The 20,163-nt window shown below is 52.9% G+C and overlaps 1 protein-coding gene across 11 annotated transcripts; it reads right to left on the bottom strand.

Moving 5' to 3' along the window:
* Positions 1-261: 261 nt before the first annotated feature.
* DPF1 (double PHD fingers 1) lies at positions 262-13,391 on the bottom strand. 11 transcript variants are annotated; one of them, XM_036876725.2, is made up of 12 exons: positions 12,731-13,388; positions 7,256-7,416; positions 7,074-7,181; positions 5,633-5,760; positions 5,284-5,373; positions 4,809-4,887; positions 4,479-4,610; positions 3,562-3,612; positions 3,351-3,470; positions 2,231-2,343; positions 1,521-1,632; positions 262-1,377 (listed from the first exon to the last, which is right to left on the bottom strand). In XM_036876725.2, the coding sequence occupies exons 1-12, from the start codon at positions 12,931-12,933 to the stop codon at positions 1,307-1,309; spliced, it is 1,368 nt and encodes a 455-aa protein (XP_036732620.1). In that variant the 5' UTR covers positions 12,934-13,388; the 3' UTR covers positions 262-1,306. The 11 variants fall into 11 exon arrangements, with proteins under 11 accessions (XP_036732620.1, XP_036732691.1, XP_036732645.1 ...); XM_036876796.2 differs by having other exon boundaries at positions 7,256-7,411; positions 12,731-13,385; XM_036876750.2 differs by having other exon boundaries at positions 1,521-1,602; positions 12,731-13,384.
* Between the last annotated feature and the right edge of the window lie 6,772 nt (positions 13,392-20,163).

The raw sequence follows: 20,163 nt of genomic DNA, 5'->3' as shown, positions 1-20,163 counted from the left end.
CAGCTGCAGCAGTCCGTTGCCAGGGCAACCACAGCTGGCTGGGCGGGAGCCCCCTCTCCCCCATCCCCCCTCTTCTCCTTTCCGGCGAGGCTGGGAGAAGCTGGGACAAAGCCAGCGAAAGGCGGGGTGCAGGGGAGAGACAGAGATGGAGGTAGGGCCAGCCCCAGCTGTTAACCTCAGTTGAGGCTCCCCCAGCAGAGCCTCCAGGTTCCCCTTCTGGGTGACACCCCAAACCAGCCTGGAGAACGAGGCAGTCCTGGGCAGAGGAGTCAGGCCCAGTTTAATACACAGAACAAGTTAATTCACAGCAGAGGCAGGCAATGAAGGAGACTCATTTACAAGGCAGGGCATGCCTGGATCCAGGGAGACCCCCAAACCCACCACCTCTCCCGCTTGCAGTCTCAGTTTCCCTTTTTTTAAAACCAAACAACAAACACAACCACAAGAAACAACCACGCCCCGTCACTACCCCAAAATGGCCAGCGAGCGTGGCCAGGGCAGCCCGGCCTGGCCGGTGGGGAATGGGGGCAGAGGAAGGAGGGAAAACTAGTCCGTTGCAGAGTCTGTGCTTCTCATTCCAGCAGGCGCTGGGCAGGGGCTGGCCTTGCCCCACTGGCGACGCCCACCAGCTGCGGCAGGCAGGGTGGGCGCAGGCGGGGCTCTCAGGGCAGGAACAGACTTCAAAACCATGGGTCACATCATGCAGTATCCGCAGTGGGCACCAGGAGGGGGCGAGGGGTGGACACCACAGCCCCTTGCCCTGGGCACAAGGCAGGAATGGTGCCCACCTTGGGTGGGAGATGGGACAGCTGCAACTCCAGAAATGAGGAGAGGGGCCTCTAGGCAGGAAGCTGGCATAGACGGTGCCAGGTGAATGTGCTCAGCACGGCCCCCTCCACCCAGCCAGGCCTTAGAGGACTCTGTATATATTAATTTCTTTTTTTTCTTTTTTTTTTTAACTTTTTGACTTTTTCTTTAGAAAAAGGCTGTATCCATTCCCCGGGCTGGCATCCATCACCCCCTCATGCCCGCCCAGAGGCGGGGTATGGCTTTGAGGGGAGCAGAAGCCCCTGGTGCCCATGTGCCAAGGGATGGGGAAGGAGGGAGGGAGGGAGAGGGGCCTTGCTGGCCCCCTAACCCAGAGGGCAAACATTCCACTTGCACAGAGGGAAGGGGTGGCCCGGCCCCGCAGGCTTTCCCTCTCCTCCTCCCACTGTGGGGCATTAAGGGGGAAGCGAGAGTAGAGGCGCTCCGAGAGGAAGGCAGGCAAGCACCACCCCAGAGGTCCGGGGGGCCAGAGCCAGGCCTAGGTGAGGGTGATGTAGGCAGAGGCCTTCTCTTTCAGGTGCCGAAGACAGAGGTGACAACTCCAGCTCCCTGGGGGTGGCCATGGGACAGGGGGTTAGGTCCAGGTCGGGGTGGGGCTGGCCCAACCCCTCCCATCCAGCCAACCCTGTCTGCACCAGCAGGACAGCTTTCCAGCCCACCCACCCCTGTGTCGTGCCCACCTCTTCTCTCACCTTCCGGGGGCTCCGCCATGGGGGGACTCAGGCAGTACATGTGGTAACCCCGATCGCAGTCATCACAAAACAGCAGCTGGTCCTGAGAGGTGAGACCCGCCCAGCTGGCACCCTGGGGGCACGGGCACCAGAAACCGGGGTGGGGGGCTGGGGCAGGGGCTAGGTCAAAGGGGCAGGGGGAAGGGTCCCTTCCACAATAAAGGTGTCCGAGAGGTGTCTTTGCCTCATGGAATCTTTGCAAGACCCTGCATGGCCAAGCAGAACACCGCTGTGACCTAGGAGTTTGCAGTTTGTCGTGTGGGTCTTATAGGTGGCATGGAACACTTCACAGGACCCTGGGATGGTCTGATACCAGCTCTAGAACAACAGGCATGAGTTCAGGTCCCAGCTCTACTATTTCCCTACTACTTCGCCTTGCTGGGTGACCTTGGGCAAGTCATTTCCCCTCCTCTGAGCTTGGTTTTTTCTCTGAAGTGGGAACAAGAGCACCTACCTCAGAGGGCGGTTGGGAGGAGTCAGAGAGATGAAGTATTAAGTGCCAGGCTCAACTAATGGACACTAACAATAATAATAATACAGGTTACTAGTGTTCACCAGGGAGGGGCACCAGGGAAAGGCGTTAGGCCCAACTGGCAAAGGCAAAGGTACCAGGTGGGGAGGCCGCATGGGGATATGTCCCGGGGGAGGCAGGCAAGTGGGTGGGCACTCACGTCGTTCTCCGAGGTGCCACACAGGCTGCAGGACTTGCACTCAATGCACTGCCAGCGGTAGGTTCGCACGGCCGCCGTCATGTTCACCGTGAACTGTAAACACGAGGGGTGTCCTGGGGGCCGAGGGGCAGGGATGTGGTTAGCGGTCACTGTGCCCCTGCTGACCCCTGACCCTGGGGAAGAACTGGCATGGCCCCCACCCTTGGCTCATAAGGCCAGGTGAGCTGCTGTGGCCCACAGCCTGACTCCACCCTGCCCACAGTGCCCAGAGACCGAACTGCAAGCAGGCCACCAGTCTCCTACCCAGCCACCATGGCAACCACATTCTGCTCCCCGGAATACCATGGCAACCGCATTCCATTACCCACAGTGCTGTGGCAACCACTTTCTCCCACCCACAACACCGGGGCAGCCACATTCTGTTAACCACTGCGCTGAGGCGGCCACATTCCATTACCCACAGCAGAATGGCCAGCCGGTTCTGCTAACCACAGTAACGTGGCCGCCACATTCTCCCGGCCACAATGCCATGGGAACCACCTTCTGCAGTGGGGTCCCCACACCCTGGTTCCCTGCAACCTGATGTCAGTGCACTAGTGACCCCAGCACAGAGACTCCTGCAGCCACCACTTCAGTGCCACGACAACATTCCACCAGACCCGGTTGCCATGACTACCATCTTGCACTCCCCACAGTACCATGACAACCACAATTCATGACCCACTGTGCTGAGGCAACCGCTGTCTATTCCCCACAAGCCCACCATGGGGAAGAACATTCTGTTCACCACAGCTCCATGGCCAGCACCCTCTGTTAGCCACAGTACCCAGGCAGTGGCAATCCATGGCTCACGATCACAGGCCACTACCCACAGTGCCCTGGCCACCAGCTTTCACTATGCCCCACGCCACAGTAAGTGCGGCCCACTACCCGCAAGGCCACGACAACCACATCCACGTAGTCCCTGGGCCTCCCTGACCCCGCTCATGATCCCACAGGCCTCAGCCATTGAATCAGCTCCACCGGCTGTGGATCCCCTCACTCCTCTGCCTCCCAGCCTCCAGACCTGGCCTCCTGGAGTCCTCGCCACCCCAGCCCCTGTAATCTTAGGGGGCATCACCTGATCTCCCACAGTCAGCACAGGAGATGAGGTCTTCGGGACACCCTGTCTTCTTGGAGCCACCCAGACAGAAGTCACAGTAGCCATTGGGGATGACAGTGCCATCGGGCGCCTTCTTGGCTGAAAAACAGCAGGCAGGGGTTGGCACACGCAGACAGGGGCACCCAGTCTCAGCTGCTGTGGAGGCAGGGGCAGAGGGACGCGTCCCTACCTGTGTGTTTCCTCTGTGCCTCAGGGACCCAGGCCAATTCTTTGTAAAACTCTGGGAGTGGGGGGACAGAGAGAGGGGCTCTCACCATAGGTTAAGGCTCCACCCTGCCCCCAGCCTCAGCCCAGGGCTGGACTCCTTTCTCCAGGCGTGGGGGAGGTGGGGAGAGAGAGTAGCTCCCCTGAGGGGTGGCCAGTATGTAGCAAAGGAGAGTTGGGGAGGCCAAGTAATTATTAGGAACTACGCAGCTCTGGGGACAACTGATTTGTCCTCTTTATTAGGTAAAAACTTGGCAAATACAGCCTTACAAAGGAGCCCCCTGCTTCTCCACTCATACATACTCCTACCACACAACCAGTGCCAGCGAAGTCCCGACTAGATAGAAATCGTGTAGATGCCACTAGCCAAGGTCTAGTACGGAAACATATTCACAAAACAAATTCTGAACAGAGGTGCCTGGGTGTGCTCTCCCCACAAGGGATGAGTGTGAAGACAGCTTCTCCACTGGCGGAGACTCCCCCCAAGCCCTCCCGGTCCCTCAGCTGCTGGGGCTGGCATGGGCTTAGCTTGGGTAATGGACGCCAAGGGCACCCAGGCCACACATCCTGCCCCCTCGGCCAAAGCTTAGCAAAGAAGGGAGAAAGGGAAGCAGACAGGGAGGGGAGTCATCTATCACCCCCTCCCCAAGCTCTAATTGAAACAATAAATCAGACCCAGAAATATTACGCCCGGCCGGGAGCAAGGGAGAGATGGTTGGTTGCCACGGCAACCCCAGAGCCAGCATCCCCATGGTCGGTGGGGGGAGGGGACCACTGAGCTGGAGATTTTCCAGAAATGTCTAATGTGCCCCCTCCCTCCCTGGCTCCACAGCCCCCTCCCCCAGGGCCCCTCCCCAGCCCGCAGCCGGCCTGCTTGCTCACGTTTATGGTTGTTTTTCCGGTGGAAGGGCAGGGCGTGGCGTTCGGCGTTCTCTTCCCCCTCCTCCTCAGCCAGGTGGGTGTGGGTGTAGTGGTAGCTGAGCCCCGGCCGGTTCTTATACCGTTTCCCACAGACTGGAGAGCGAGCAGGGGGGGCCAGTCAGCCCTCCCAGCCCATGCCGCCTCCACCCTGGCCTCCGGGATCACATCTCCCCCTCTGCTATAGGCCTGAGCATCGCCCCCCAACCAGGGTCCAGAACAGGGGAAAGGGGCCAGGCAGGGAGTGGTCTCTGGGCCCCACTCTCTCTCTTTCCCCCTCTCAGAAGGACTCACTATCACAGACATACGGCTTGTCTCGGTCCTCCAGGGAAGCGGTGTCCTGGCGTTTCCGGAGACCCCCGATGCCGTATGCCTGGGGAAGAGTCGGGAGTGAGGGGACAAGAAAGGGAGGCAACTGAAGAGTTTTCATCATTTGGGCCTGAAAGTTGAGTCACAGCTCTGCCCTTCCCTAGTCATGGGCCTTGGGTTCCTCCCTTGACCTGTGTTCAGTTTCTCATCTGTAGCACAGATATGAAGATAGATCTACCACACTACACTGTACCATCTCTGTTTTGCAATTGGTTTGATATATCCCAGCCTCAGTTTCCTCATCTGTAAAGTGGATATAAAATTCTGTACACCACCTCCCTCAGGCTGCTCTGGGGATTAAACAAGGTCAAACTGGGGCAAGATTTGACCATCAGTCATGCTCAATTAATGGGATCTGCACTGAGGGAAGGGGTGATGGAGAGAAACCTTGCAGTGGTACCTTTCCTTTAGCCCTGTTCTTCCTCCTGGGAATGTCATCTTCCAAGTCTTCCACCTCAAGATCATGCGGAAACTCCAGCAGCTGTTGTTTCTGCACCAGGAAAAGGGAGAATGGGGTCAAGAAAATGGGGGTGGTGTACTGCTTTTGAGGGGTTTCTGGGTATTGCTGCAGATTAGAGGTCACAGGGCAAGTCAGGAGGCCCTCCAAAAAAGAGATGAGGTGTGGGCAGATGGAGACTTAGGAGCCCTAAGGCCCTAGGGAGCCAGGGGAGATCTCAGAGCAGAAATGGGACATGCCAGGGCAGAGGCAAGGGTGAGAGGGCAGCTGAGGGCCCCGGGGGTGGTCCTACCTGGCAGTCCATAATGGTCTCCTCCTCCTTCAGCTCAATCTTCTTCTCCCCCGTCTCAGCACACAGTAGTGCCTCAAGGACCGGCCCTTCTGGAAGGCCGCCCTCCTTCTTCAGGGGAGCCTCACAGTCTGGGGACAGACCATGGAGGGGGTCAAGTGGGGCAGGTGTCCCTGGAGGACTCCTCAAACTTCCCAAGTTGGGGAGCCATGCTGGAAGGAAGAGGCTTTCCCACATTCACAAGCAACAGACTCAAAGATTCAACCCTACATACTGGGAAGGATGCCCAGGCCCTGGGAAAGACATAGCCAGATCCTCAGATCCATTCAGACACACTCAGGAGGAGACCCCAGCAGGACCCTCAATAACACCAGGCCACATATGGAGAGATAAAGACACCCACTGAGACAGTTAACACACAAAGGAAAAGATACACCCAGACACATGGAGGACACACATCCAGACCCTTGGATACACCCAGAGACACTCAGAAAGACAGCATTAGACTATCAGAAATACCAGACCCACATGGGAGAATACAGCCAGTCCCTACCACACACCTGGACACACATGCGAGAGATACAGACATGCTGAGAGAATCACTCAGAAGATACACATGGACACACACAGGAGAGATATACAGACAGTCCCTCTGAGGTAGTCAGACACCCCCAGGAAGACACAGCCAAATGGACACTCCAATTGATCCATGAAGACCTTGGATATAACCTGGACCAAGGAAGAGAAACAGCCAGTGACTCTAATAGTATGGGACACGTTCGGGAAGTAATAAGGCCAGACGCTGATGAGCCAGCACACAAGGGCAAAAATACACCTAATATGCCCAACACCGAGAGAGGAGAGTCTCCCAGACATCCCAAAGCATCTGGGCACCCAAAGGAAGAGACAGCAGGACACCCTGATAGACCCAGACACACTCAGGAAGAGCAGTATACTCTGATAAATGATAAACCAGACACACACAAGAGGAAATAAACCTCCTAATAAATACACTTGGAAACACCTGGAAAGAGACGCACTTAGATCTCCTCTACTTCAAATGGAAGTTTCAGTCAGACACTGACACACCCAGACATACTCAGGCACCCACAGGAAGAATATAGCCAGACACTCATATATCCTGGCTCACAGGGAAAAGATAGACTCATACACCTAAACACACATGACTGATACAGCTCTGCCCTCGAATACACCTAGACGCACCTAGGATATGATACTGTTCAAGCTCAGTCAGGGAAAAGTGGAGAACCTCTGACTACACCCAGACACACACCCTCAGACAGGCAACCAGCCACTCAGACACTCCTAAGGAGGGAAATAAAGGTGAATGAATGCTCAGACACACACTGGCACCACACACTTGGAGCACGTGCTGGGGGCACTCATGGGGACTACCCCAGGCTCAGGACCAAGCTCCACCCACCGATCTTGTACTCGCAGGGCCGGAGCCTGGGGTCCTCCAGGATGTTGAGTCTCCGTTTCTTTCTCCAGCAGCGGGCGGGGTAGGTGTAGATCTGTCCCGGAGCCAAACCTGGAGTGAGGAGGGCAGTGAGAGCTGAGAACGCTCCGCGAAGCCGCCGCCCCGCCCCGCCCTCTCTGCCTTACCAGGCCCGCGGTGGGTCTTCTCCATCCAGATGTAGCAGTTGTTCTGGGCCACGCCGGTCTGCGAGTCGAGGAAGGGCAGGCGCAGGCTGCGCTCGGCGCACAGGCGCGCGTTGTAGCTGCGGCAGTGCTCGATGGCCTCGCGGTAGAAGTCCTCGCCTAGGCTGCGAGGGGCGGTGAGCGGGCGGGCGGGCGGCTGTCAGCAAGGGCCGCAGCGCCTGGGCTCCCGGTACCCCTCCCCCAGCCCGCCCGTGGGGAATGGGTGGGCCGACTTCTCCAACCTCACCTCTCCCCTCCTGTCGCTCCTGGACCCAGGAGCCCCAACATGGGACTCAGCCGGCCTCGAGCCAACGAGTAGAGATACAATACGGAGACAGACAAAATTTCACCGGGACACCTCCACACATGCACAGATCCAAACACACAACACAATCACACATAGTCACACCGGATTCACACACAAAGAGAGACATACCAAAGACTCACAAAGGAGAAACAGACAAATCTCACAAATGTGTATACACAAATATCTACTGAAAGACACAAATATCCCAAGTCATATAGTGTAGAAACAGTTGACACATGTATTTATGCAAATACACATTACATATCCAAAGACACCCAATATAAGCAAATCACCCACACAAAGATATACCACATACAGACAGATCAGACACACTACACCAGACACACACACAGACACACACACACGCATCCAAAGACACACAGGTACACAAATGTTAAAACAAATGTTAAACTGCTTCTTTATGCACTTACACACATTCGAAGACACAACATACACACACAACACACAATATCCAGATACACTACACAAAAAAAATCACAGATTTACACAGGATAGACACACACATTCACAGATACACAATATAGAAACCAACATCTAAAATACCACATATTCAAACACACAAAGATACACACATGCAACATAGGAAAGCACAAATCCACCGAAATTCACACAAATATTTTCACATAAATCCATGCATACCTACATATCCAAAGGCACAGAATACAAATGATGCACAGTTTCAAAGAACATGTACACATATTCAAAGACCCAAATATCCAGATATCTAGTGTAGAATAAAAGGAATGAAACACATATCTACACACATATCCAAAAAACCAGAACACAAACAAGTGACACACACTTCACATCCCAAAACAAAGGTAGTATGCGTTTCACTCAAGTTTACTAGGGCCCCCGCATCCCCAGGCCATTTCACCCTCTCCGCAGCCCCGGGAGTCGTAGGGCGGGACTTGACCCTCTTTCCCGAAGAGGACCCGAAGAGGACTCCGAGTTCCCCACACTCTCAGCTCCAGGAGCAGCGCGTCGGACACTGTACTTGCCAGAGACCCATAGCCACACACACTCGCACCCCCGCGCAGCCCGGCCCGCGGTGACAGCCCCCCAGGAACCAAATCGGCCCCACCCCCAGCCGCCACACACACACTCGCCCGCGCAGACCCGCCAGCGAGCCCTCCCCCGCCTCCCGCTGGCTCGCAGCACCTCAGGGGGCCGGGGATGACCGTGGCCATCTTGCTCCCCGGGTCCTGCCCCCAGCGGGTCCCCGCCGGGTCGGTCCTCCCAGCGCTCGGGCGGGCGCTGAGGCCGCCCATCCATTCATTCCCGGGGGGCGGGAGCACCGGAGCCACAGCCAATCGCGACGGCGGGGCGGGCCCACCCGGGCCATGCTGGGAGTGGTAGTCCCAGGCCCTGGGGCGGGTTGACCCCTCAGGAAAGGGTACAGAGGAGGGGCCACGAGGGCGCAGTCTCTCACCAGCGCTCCTGCACAGCAGCCTGGCCTCCCGGGCAGACGCTCACACACGCACACACGGACTCGCACGCACCAGCAGTTGACACGTTCACACATATACTCTCAGCCTCCTACGTAGACTCACGCACACTCCCATTCCCACCTGCACACAGGCTCACATACATTTACACTCACACAAACACTTCAATGTTAGGAGACTTAGCAACACCTTGCAGGTGTCCCACCACACAGACGTCCCACCAACATGCCCGCGCTCACACACACACACACAGACGCCTGGCTTAGTGACACCACCCCCTCACCACCTCCCTACGCCCTCCTGGCTCTAGGAGCCCTGTTCTGTCCCACTCGGGGCTGTCATTCACACATTGACCCCACCCTGCTCAACCCCTTCCGCAGGCCTGAGAGCAACAGGGATAGTTAGGAGCTGAAGCCACAACTTCTGGGTTGGACCCTGATTCTTGACCTAAATTTTCTGGGCCTTGGTTTTCACATCTGGAAAATGAGGATGATTTTAGAATCCTGTAAAAATTGGATTATTGTGAGAATTAAATGAGCACATACGGTAGTATTTTTAAAGGTACCTGGCAGATAGTAGTTGTTCAATAAATTCATTCATTCCTCAAAGAGGATCTGAAATGTATTAAGATGTAAAATGGTGATACCAAACCATTATTACAAAGAATAATGCCTAGCACATAATAGATACTCTGTAACTACTTGTTGAATGAATAAATATACTGAGTACCCACTACGTGCCAGGAACAGTTCTAAGTACTTTAACAGGGATCGACTCATTAAATCCCCAAAATAACCCTTTAGGGGTGGCACTATTATTACCCCATTTTCCAGATGAGGAATCCAAGGCACAGGGAGGTGAAGTTACACACCCCCAGCCCCTGGTGGCTGTTTGAAGGCGGGCGGGCCTAAGGGAAGGATTCACGTGCCCAGATGTCTGTACCCAGCTGAGCCTTCTCTCATTCTCTCTCCCACTGCCACACTGACTCTACCCTACAGGATCTGGGGGGAGAGTGAGCTGACCCACTGAGTCACAACATTCACCCGGCCCCATGCACACATACAAGGAACCCCCTAGTACAAAGTTTATGTTCAAGTTTGAGCCCCTGTTGTGGATAAAAAGCCCACAAATGTCACCCCCCTCCACACACACACCTCAAGTCTTAGACCTCTTCCACAAACTGTCCCCCATCTTTCCCCAGTAAGGCCTGAACCTTCCCCCTCCCTGCTCCCCAGTGAGAGGGAGTGGGTTTCTGCTTCACATCTGGCCCAGAGTAGGTTGCAAGGGGAGTAAGTCAGGGACACTGGCGTTCTCTTGCTCACTCTGGCCTCCAGACCCTATATCTCATCCCCAGTAAGCCCCATCCCCAGGTACATCAGCTCAGCTCACAGAGTGCCCTTGCCACCTTCCTCTCTTACCCTCACCACCCTCACCAATCCCCCAACACATCCTTACTTGCTCCCCACACCAGTGGCCTCAGGCCCTTCACTCCTGCCCCACCCAGAACCCTTGCATCAGTGTGATCTGTTTGGAGTCTGAGTGAAGAAAACTCCATCAACTCCCTAAGATCCTTGTCCACCAGCACCATTTGACCCACAGACACAGGGGCACCTCTCCCTTTCCTTACCCATGGTAACCTTCACTACTCCCACACTTGAACTCTCTTGCCCAAACAATCCTCTTATCCCCACCTCCAGTGCACCAAGCGGAAACTGGACCTCAAGTGAAGTCAGAATTGATGCTGCTACTAACAATCACTACATTCAGTCAGGGTCAGGCTGTTCTTCACAAAGATCTCTAAATGCTTTACAAAGATCACAACAGCCTCATGAGGGAATAAGAACTGTTACGATTCCCCAATTCACAGATGGTAATACTGAGGTTGAGGGTGGGTGGAATTAATGACTCAAGATGGACTTTGAGCTCAGGCAGCCAAAACTCCTGAGAGCCGCACCCCCCAGCCTCCACCCACAAAGGGATTTGACTCACATTCTTCACCCTCACCCCTACAGACAGACCCCTTGGAAGGTGAGAGCTAGGAAGGGAGCTGGCACTCCCACCCCAAGACCTACTCTGGCTTCCAAGTCCCTGCAATGGGCTGTCCCATACCTCCTCCAAGAGGGCTCAGCAGTGTCAGAATGAGGAGGCCTGGGTGCCCATAGATCCACCAACCTGCAGAAGAACCTGGTCCCAGCCAGTTCGAGGGTGTCCCTCATATGAGAGACATCTGTCTGTGTGTGAGACTTAAGAGTGAGAAGGAAGCAGCAGCGTGTCCCCATCACACACCGTCTCACACTTGACCCCAGCCCCATACACACCCTCCAAGCGTTCTTCTGTTCACGGTAAAGCCGCACGTGCAGGCGCGTGCCTATAAGCCCCCGCCCCCCTCCTCTCCCAACTTCCCCCGCCAGAAACCAAAAGCAACTGGGGCCTTTGGTCCCGCCGCCAGGCACAGCCTGGGGGAGGAGGCAGGCGCTGCCGGGCTTCTCCCCCCACTAGCACACATTGCTCAAGGTCAAGGCTGCGAGCTCACGGGTTGAGGGAAAGGACTGGTTGTGTGTTGGGGGGGTCACCGCGGCCCCTTTGTGCAGCGCCGCGGGCGTACTCCCTCCGCCTCCTCCCTCAGGCTCGGGAGGAGGGGGAGGGGAGCGCCTAGCTCGCCAGCTAGGGAGGGAGGGCGGGAGCGGCCGCACGCCTGTCACTCTGAGCCCGCTGTCACCGCCGGAGTAAGGGGGGTGGGGAGCGCTGAGACCCGGGAGTCCCGGGTCCCAAAGAGGGAGTAAGACAGAGAAGGAAAGAGAGGGAAGAGAGGTGGAGAGAGCGAGGGATGGCTGGAGGGGAGAGGGATGGGAGAGAGCTAGGCTCGAACCCAGGCGTCCAGGTTCCCAGCCACTGAGCCCAAGAGGAAGCTAACGCTCGGAGGAGGAACACGAACCGGGCGAAAGGGAGGGAATTCCCGGCGAGTGAGAGCGCTCCCGGCACCTTCTCCGGAGGCATCCGGTCCCCAAGGAGATGGGAGATGCTCTCGCTAGATGTGTATGGGCGGGGAGAGGGAGCGATCCCAAGATCTAAGCTGACCGGGGCGTCGGAGCTTCTAAGACCTGAAGACCCGGAGAGGAAAAGGAGAGACAGCGGGGATCGAACCGGGGACCCCCGACGTCTCAGGTCCCACCCTGTGGCCCCGCGGGCCGAGGTCCCCGAAGAAAGAGCGAGGGAGAGAGAGAAAGGTGCTTTGATGAAGGGAAAGAGGGTGGTGGAAACCCCGGAGACTCAAATCTGGACTTAGGTGTTGGTACCCCCAGCGCCATGCCCGGGCAGGCCCGGCGTCCCCGGAGACTCGGAGGAGGAGAGGGAAACCCCTACCCCCACTCTGGGTGGGGAAAAGGCCTCCGCCACCCCCCAGCCCGCGCCACATTCCTTCACTGACAGCGACAAAGAAGAGGCGCCCCCGCGACCCCGGAATGGCTCCCGCCCGCAACCTCAGGAGGCGACAACGGGTGGCGGGCCCCCCCCAAGGGGCAGGGCGGCGCGCTGGGGACCCTCATTCAACTACCATCCGAGCGCTGCATCCCCTCCCCATCGAGGGCGGGGGAAGGGCTCGGTGGGGGGTGAAGGGCGGGGGGAGAAGCTGGATGAAGGGACTTGGACGGCGGGGACACTCACGACTTGAGCGGGTTCTGAATAGCGGTGGCCATGGCCCGCTCGGCTGGGCCGCCTCCAGCCCGAGGCGCCGCTGCCGCCGTGCGCGGGCCCAGCCCGGCCTGCGCCGCCCGCTCTGCCGCCCAGCGCGCTACGATTTCATTCATTCTTGGGGCTGCAGCGCGAGCCGAGAGGGGCGGGCCGGGGGCGGGGCTCGGCCAATCCATGCACCTCCCAGCGCACCACGGGACGTGGAGTCTAGGGGCGCTCGGCGGCGCCCGAGGGCGCCCCCGTCCGGACTACACGTCCCAGGGGGCGTCGGGAGGGCCGCGCACCCATTGGCTCCTGGGGATACAGGGCGGGGCTGGGTTTGCTCCAGAGCATCCTTGCGTCCTCCCCGGGGGTGCTCCAGTCCCAGCCCAGGCTCTGCATCCTCCAGGCACCGCGGGCGCGGGAGCAGGTGGTCCCTGGCTTCCGGGTATCCTCAGGATATGGGGACGACCCAGGGTCTGTCGTGTGTTCTTGTCCGTGCCTGTTCTTCGTGTAAGCCAACACGGGGGTTGATCAATGCCTTTGTTCCTTTATTAAGTGCCTTCTTTGCGCTAGGCCCTCCTTCTAGGCACTGGGGATACAGCAGCGACCAAACTGACAAAGTCGCTGCCCTCAAGGAGCTGACCTGTTAGTGGAGAAAGGCAGGTGATAAACAAGAAAATAGTCAAGATCATTTTGAGAGTGGTAAGTGCTATAAAGAAAGTGGCTTCTATGAGAAAGTGACATTTGACCTGAGACCTGAGAAGCTGCCAGCTATGCAATAGGAAGGGCAGGGCGAATTCAAAGAACATTAAGAAAGCTAGAGTAACTGGAGTGGGGCAGACAAGGCTGGGGAGAGAGCGAGGACCCAGATCATTTAGGGCTTTGTAGGCCATTATAAAGAAAATGGATTTTGTTCTAAGCGCAATCAATCACTGACTCTTCTTTTTCACACACACACTAAGTCCACCAGCAAATCTTGTTATCTCTATAGTCACAAAATAGATCCAGGATCCATCCACTCTTCTGCCTTCACAGCCTTCACCCTGGTGCTGTCCATCATTCTCTCCCGCCTGGACAGCTCCTTCGTCTGTTTTTTATGGCAGCCAGAGTGGGCTGCCTAAAAAACCTCCAGTGTATTCTTTCACAGTTAAAATTATAAGGCAAAGTCCTCACTGTACCTTCAGGGCCCAACTCATTCCCTCCCCAAGCACATCACATTTATGACCTCTTCTCCCTCCTTTCTTCCCTAACTTTATTCCAGTCACACGGGCCTCCTCCCTGTTCCTGGAACATTCCAGTCCTTCTTCAGCCTCAGGACCTTCGCACATGCTGTTCACTACAATGCTCTTTCTCCTGAAACCTGCACAGCTCCATCCCTCACTTCATTCAGGTTTCTGAGTAAATGTCACCTCCTTTGAGACAACCTCAGTTAAATAGCATCCCTCATAATTTCTGTCCTCTCACATTCTCCCTTCTTCCAACACTTATCATAGTTTGTTATCATGTTATAGACCTATTTAGTTATCTGATTTATTGTCTTACTCCACCAGTTAGAGTATCAGCTCTGTGAGGGCAGCAATGATTGCTGCCTCCCGGGTGCCTAGAACAGGGCCTGAAAAGTAGTAGATGCTCAATGATTATTTGTTGAATAAATAAACAGATCAATTAGTCATCATGCTCCGTGTCTCTTCCAACTGTCTAGCTCTTGAGGCAGGCACACAACCAAGCAGGGAGAGAGTAAAGTGGGTTCCAGGCTGTGCACTCCAATACACAGACACCTAGACAACCTTAAGGGGTGGAGGTTAAGGGCTATTATATTCAGAAAACTTCGAGCAGAGGGTCTGGAGCTAAAAGTCAGAGACGGTAGAGGTTAACAGTCAGGATCACCTGTTCTAGAGTCCCAACGTTTGGTCCTTCTCCTGACACTGGGTCCCAAAGATTTGTCCACTAGAGGGTACTGTGGCTCCAGTCTTTGTCAACACAAGGCCGTTCCTGAATATTCACACCCAGCGTCACCCTGTTGATGGTGGGGCTGTGAGTGGAGATATGGGCTCGCCCACCCTGAGCCCCCGCCCCCGCCCAGCACCCGGTCACCAGGGCCTGACCCCCTCCCCTCCTGTGGAATCGCTAGGACCCTCTCTGTCGCAGAACCCTGAGACCCCAGCTGGGCCTCTGAGGGAGACACTATTGCCAACGCCCACCCCATCTCCCTCTCCCCCACTAATCTTCAGAGGATACAGCCCTCCCCTAAATTGCCCTTGGATATTGAGGCATGACCTTCAGAAGTCTCCTGCCCAGATGGAGATACTGAGATACAGAGGAGGTAAGGTTGGGGGGTCACACAGAAGCAGGGCAACAACAATAACGATTAACAGCAATAACACCAATACCCAAGTTCTCACTGATTGGGCTCTTCCTGTGTGTCAGGGCCTATGCTGAGCTTCTTGCAGGTTTTGCATCACTGCACCATACAGACCACCCTTAGGAAGCAGGGCTTATCAGTTCAGCATCAAAGGAGGTGACTTAGGCTGAGGGACAATACCCTCACCAAGGGACTTCCTCCCCATCAGGACAGGAGAGTGAGGATTTGAGCCCAAATCTGACTCAGAAGCTAACCTCAAGCCTGTTCTATTCTGAGGGCATTTTCTGACTTCCTGTGTCGGAATCTGCTCTGGCCCTCAGTGAAGATGCCTTCCATATCCACTCCCTCGCTTCGGTCCTAGGGATTCAGGGTCTCTGAACAAAGACTGAGACATAAGAAAAGGGGGAAAATCCCTAGATGGGGAGTCAGGCTTAGGGACAGTTGATCCCCTGTAACAGGAGGAGGCGATGCATGTGGAGCTGAAGTCAGGAGGTGGGAAATTGAAGACAAGGACAGTCTCTTTTATGCTTCTTTTTGCTCTTATGAGCAAAATAAACTGAGAGTGAGGCTAGGAGAAAGGAGAGAGGAGACTCTGGAGCAGTCAGTGGGGGTGTGGGAGCCTGACCAGACAAGGGGACAGGACAGCACTGAGGGAGATGGGCCCTGGCCTTGAGGGGTGGGGTGGGAGCTTAACGCTGGCACTTGTATTTCCTCAGAGCTTGCTCACAGGCATGGAGCAGAGGGCAAGGTCAACTTAACCAGGTTGGGGTTTTCCCAAGTGAGAATAAGTAAGAGAGGGACAAGGGAGGAACAACCTAAGACAGGCACAGTCGCAGGGGGGCCATCAGGTGAGAAATTGGGGATCAACAGAGGTGAGGCTTAGAACCTCACCCCCACTGTTTTAAGAGAAATCTTCTGCATCCGTGGATGTTTTGTTGCCCTTGTCTAGCTTGGATTAATACTTAGTCTATAGGCACACACCTGATCATCTACATTTGCCCTCTTACAGCACTAAATTATGTTTTCTACCTTTATCTTGCATCTACCTACCACTTCAGCATTTTATTTTAAAAATAATAATAATAATAATAAGAGAGAAATGTGGGATTCACATGTAAATCAAGTATAAAAATCAAACGAATAATCATATCTGACTTGTTTATAGTTCATGATGCGTGATCAAAACCGAAAGTTTCTGTGATATGACTGCCCTTGCACTGTTCACCATGTAAGAACTTATTCACTATGTAAGAACTTGTTCGTTATGCTTCAGAAGATTGGAGACTGACGAGAATTAGGCTTGGGGTGGATTAATGATTGTGCATTGAGTCCCCTGTACAGAATTTTATTGTTGTTAGCAACCATTTGATCAATAAATATGAGAGATGTCCCCTCAAAAAAAAATAAATAAGTAAGAGAGGGGGTTGAGGGTGGATGCCAGGGAACCCTTTGATGAGCACCCACAGGCTGGCAGGGATGAGGACAGTGGAAAGGGAAGGGAGTGGAGAGCACCTAGGTCCCCGTGGGGTTGGGTGCTGGGGGGAAGGAGCTGGAGTGAGGCAGGGAGGGATGGACAGTAAGAAGCATGGAACTGAGATGGCAGGGAGGTGGTTACTGGGGATGACAAGGTTGAGGGAGGAGCAGAGGACAAGATCACAGGAAGAGAGGTGGTCAGGCATGGAGAGGCTGCGGTGGTTGAAGGAGCATGTAGGGTGTTAGGATTATGTCAGAAGTGAGCAGTGACAGTAAACTAGGTGGAAATGTAAGCAACCAGCTGCAATGCCCAGATCAATAGCCTCTGAGGCCAGCACCCACCCTGCCCTAACTAACTTTCCTAAGAAGTTAGGAAAAGGCAGGCAGGTTCTACTGGATTGATGGGCAGCTCTGGGGGCTGGATCCCTGTGAATCTGCTGACCTACATGTGTAAGTAAATCTATAAAGTTAATAGAAGAAAATGCAACTGTTCTTGCCACTTAGGAGCAGGAGGAAAAAAAGCTTTGTAAAATCTTTTAATACTTCAAAAAAAGAATAATCAAGTAAAAACAATTGGTTGGTTTGTTCATATCAAAATTAAGAATTTCTTTGGTCAAATCTGTAATTTGGAAAAATAAATTTTTTTACAAACGGGGCTGGATCAAATGGATATCAAGATAGAAAGGGGGAAAAAAACATGTACCCGTATCTCAAATCAAACATAAAAATCAACTCAAAATGGTTTGTCAACCTGAATGTAAAATCTAAAACTGTAAAACTTCTAGAAGAAAATAAAGAAGAAAACCTCTGGGGTAGGCAAAAACGAGGTCATGTGACCTGGGTTTTACAACAAATAATCCGCCTTAAAAGACAAAGAGGGAGAGAAGCTGTTAGCAAGTGTTATTAACCTTTTGTGTGCCAGGGGCCATGTGTGCCTGGGTATCTAGCAAAGCCCATGGGCTCCTTTGCAGAATCAAGGAAACCTGTTGTATTGATAAACAGTAAGAAAAATGTTGTGATATTGCAACCTATGTACTTTTAAATTAATACACTATGGGATAAGATCCAATAACTACTGTAATTTCTAAGTAATGATGTATAAAGCCAATATTTCAAGACATCTGCAACAACTGTAAGGTGCTATAAAATATCTATGATTTATTTTGGTGATGAAGTCACTGGTTTTGTGCCAGTAGTATTGTAATTTGGTGCTAACATTCATGATCGACAGAAATATCAAATGTCAGTTAGAGGTTAGTGAAAATCAAGATATAATCTTTTCCCATTGGAGGCCATAGACACCAAGAATTCTGGACCCCTCGGTGTCCTGGGACCCGGTTAAAAACCCCTGTCGATTAAAAACACAACATGTGGACCTTGTAGAGATCTTGATTTGAACAAACCGACTTGAACAGACATTTCTGAGATAATTGGGACATTTGTCCACAGAGTACGTACCATAAGATATTAAAGAAATACCATTCATTTTTTTTAAGTGTGATATTGGTACTGTGGTTATGGTTTTTGTAAAGCCATTACTTGTTTGAGGTACATAATTAAATATTTATGGTTGAAATTTCATGATAGCTTGGACTGGTTTTTGTGTGTGTGGTTGAAAACTATAGTTTGTTTTAAAGTCCACAACTAATGAGGCCTGAGGGGATTTGCTGGGATGATAGCGATATTCTATTTCTTGATAGATATTGAGGTTAAACAGGTATAAGCATGTGTCATCCAACAGTATACTTAAGATTTTGCATTTCTTTGTGTACAAATTTTACCTTAAACCAAAGCAAACAAATCTTGAGCTCTAGGGAATGACATGTGTATCAGGTTCCTAGGGCAGCCATAACAAAGTATCATGAACTGGGTGGCTTAAAACGGAAGTGTATTCAGTCACAGTGCTGGAGGCCCAAGGTCTGAAATCAAAGTGTCAGGAGGGCCGCGCTCCCAGCCCAGGCCGCCGCCAAGGGCATGATCCTTCCTGCCTCTTTCAGCTTCTACAGGGGTTTTTAACCTGGGTCCTGGGCCTTCCAAGGGGTCCAGAATTCTTGGGGTCTATGGCCTTCAATGCAAAAAAAAGTATGGAACATAGTCCAGGTTTTCTTGGCTTGGCTGCATCCTACACTCTCTGCCCCTGTCTTCACTTGGCTTCTTCCTGTGTCTCTGCGTCTTCACATGTCCAACTTCTTACAAAGACACCGGTCACTTTGGATTAGGGGCCCACTCGACTCCAGTATGACCTCCTCTTACTTATTTACACCAGCAACAACTGTATTTCCAAATAAGGTCATGCTGGGAAGCACTGGGGGTTAGCACTTCAACATATCTTTTTGGGGGACACAACTTAACTCCTAATATGCTTACTGAACTGTTTCGAGGAAGGGTATGGAACTTACTTTGAAATGCATTAAGAAAATGTGATATGGAGGGATGGGGGGATGGATAGAGAAACAGTTGTAAAGCAAGTAGAACAAAAAACTAATGGGAGAGTCCAGCTGGTGAGTATATGGGTGGCTGCTGAATAATTATTTCAACTTTTCTACATTTTTGAAATTTTTCATAGTAAAATATTGGAAACGAAAGCATTCCAGCTAAAAAGTAAAAGTGTGAAGATGGAAAGTTGAAATAAGAATGACCATGCATTGGTAATTCTTGAAGCTGGAGGGTGGTTAAATGGGGATGGGGGGACATTGTACTACCCTCATTACTTTGTGTGTGCTTGAAATTTTCCTAAATAAATAAATAAACTTAAGGATTCTGTTCAGTGAAGGAACTATGAACAAAACTAATAGACAAGTGAATGAAAGAAGGTACCATGCCTGAAACTGACAAATGATCAATATCAAGGATATTCAAAGAACCCTTACACATCACCCAGACAGCCACCCCTACCCCAACAAAAAAAGCGTGAGCAAAGGATATGAACACTTAAATGTCAGGAGACCCAAAAGAGTAAGGAACAAGCATAAGAAAATATGATCAGCATCATTAGTACTTAGAAAAATGGAAGTTAAAACAACAGTGATATATGGGTGTTTGCTGTAAAATTCCTTTCAACTTTTCTGGATGCTTAAAGTTTTTCATAATAAAATATGGGGAAAGAACAATGAGATATCACTTTTCACCTAGTAGACTGACAAAAATCAGGAAGCTGGATAATGCCAAGTGGTGGCAGGAACTCAGGAACCCTCACACACTGTGGATAGGAGCGTGGCCTGGGGGGCCATTGGGCAGGGCAATATGTCCTTCCCTCCCTACAGGCTAATTAAACATCACATAGCCTGTGACACAGAAATTATGCCCCTAAGGGGCATCCCTAGAAATTCTCACATGGGCCTGTTAGGGGAGGTGCCTGATGCTGTCCGCTGAGCATTACTGTGGAGATTTCAGCTGGAGGCGGACTGGCCGTCCCTGGATTCCCCCCGGGGAAGTGGGCAGGGAAACTGGGGACACGCATCAGGGAGTCCTGGACAGCACTGAGAAGATGCAATGAGAAACGCACAGAGCAACGTGGACAGATCTTTAAAATACAGTGATATGGGTGCTGAGGAACAAAAGTAAGAAATAGAGTAAGATCCATAATATA

The sequence above is a fragment of the Manis pentadactyla genome, chromosome 15 (genome assembly GCF_030020395.1).
Source record: "Manis pentadactyla isolate mManPen7 chromosome 15, mManPen7.hap1, whole genome shotgun sequence".
Classification (NCBI taxonomy): Eukaryota; Metazoa; Chordata; class Mammalia; order Pholidota; family Manidae; genus Manis; species Manis pentadactyla.
This window is presented reverse-complemented; position numbering and strand designations above follow the sequence as displayed.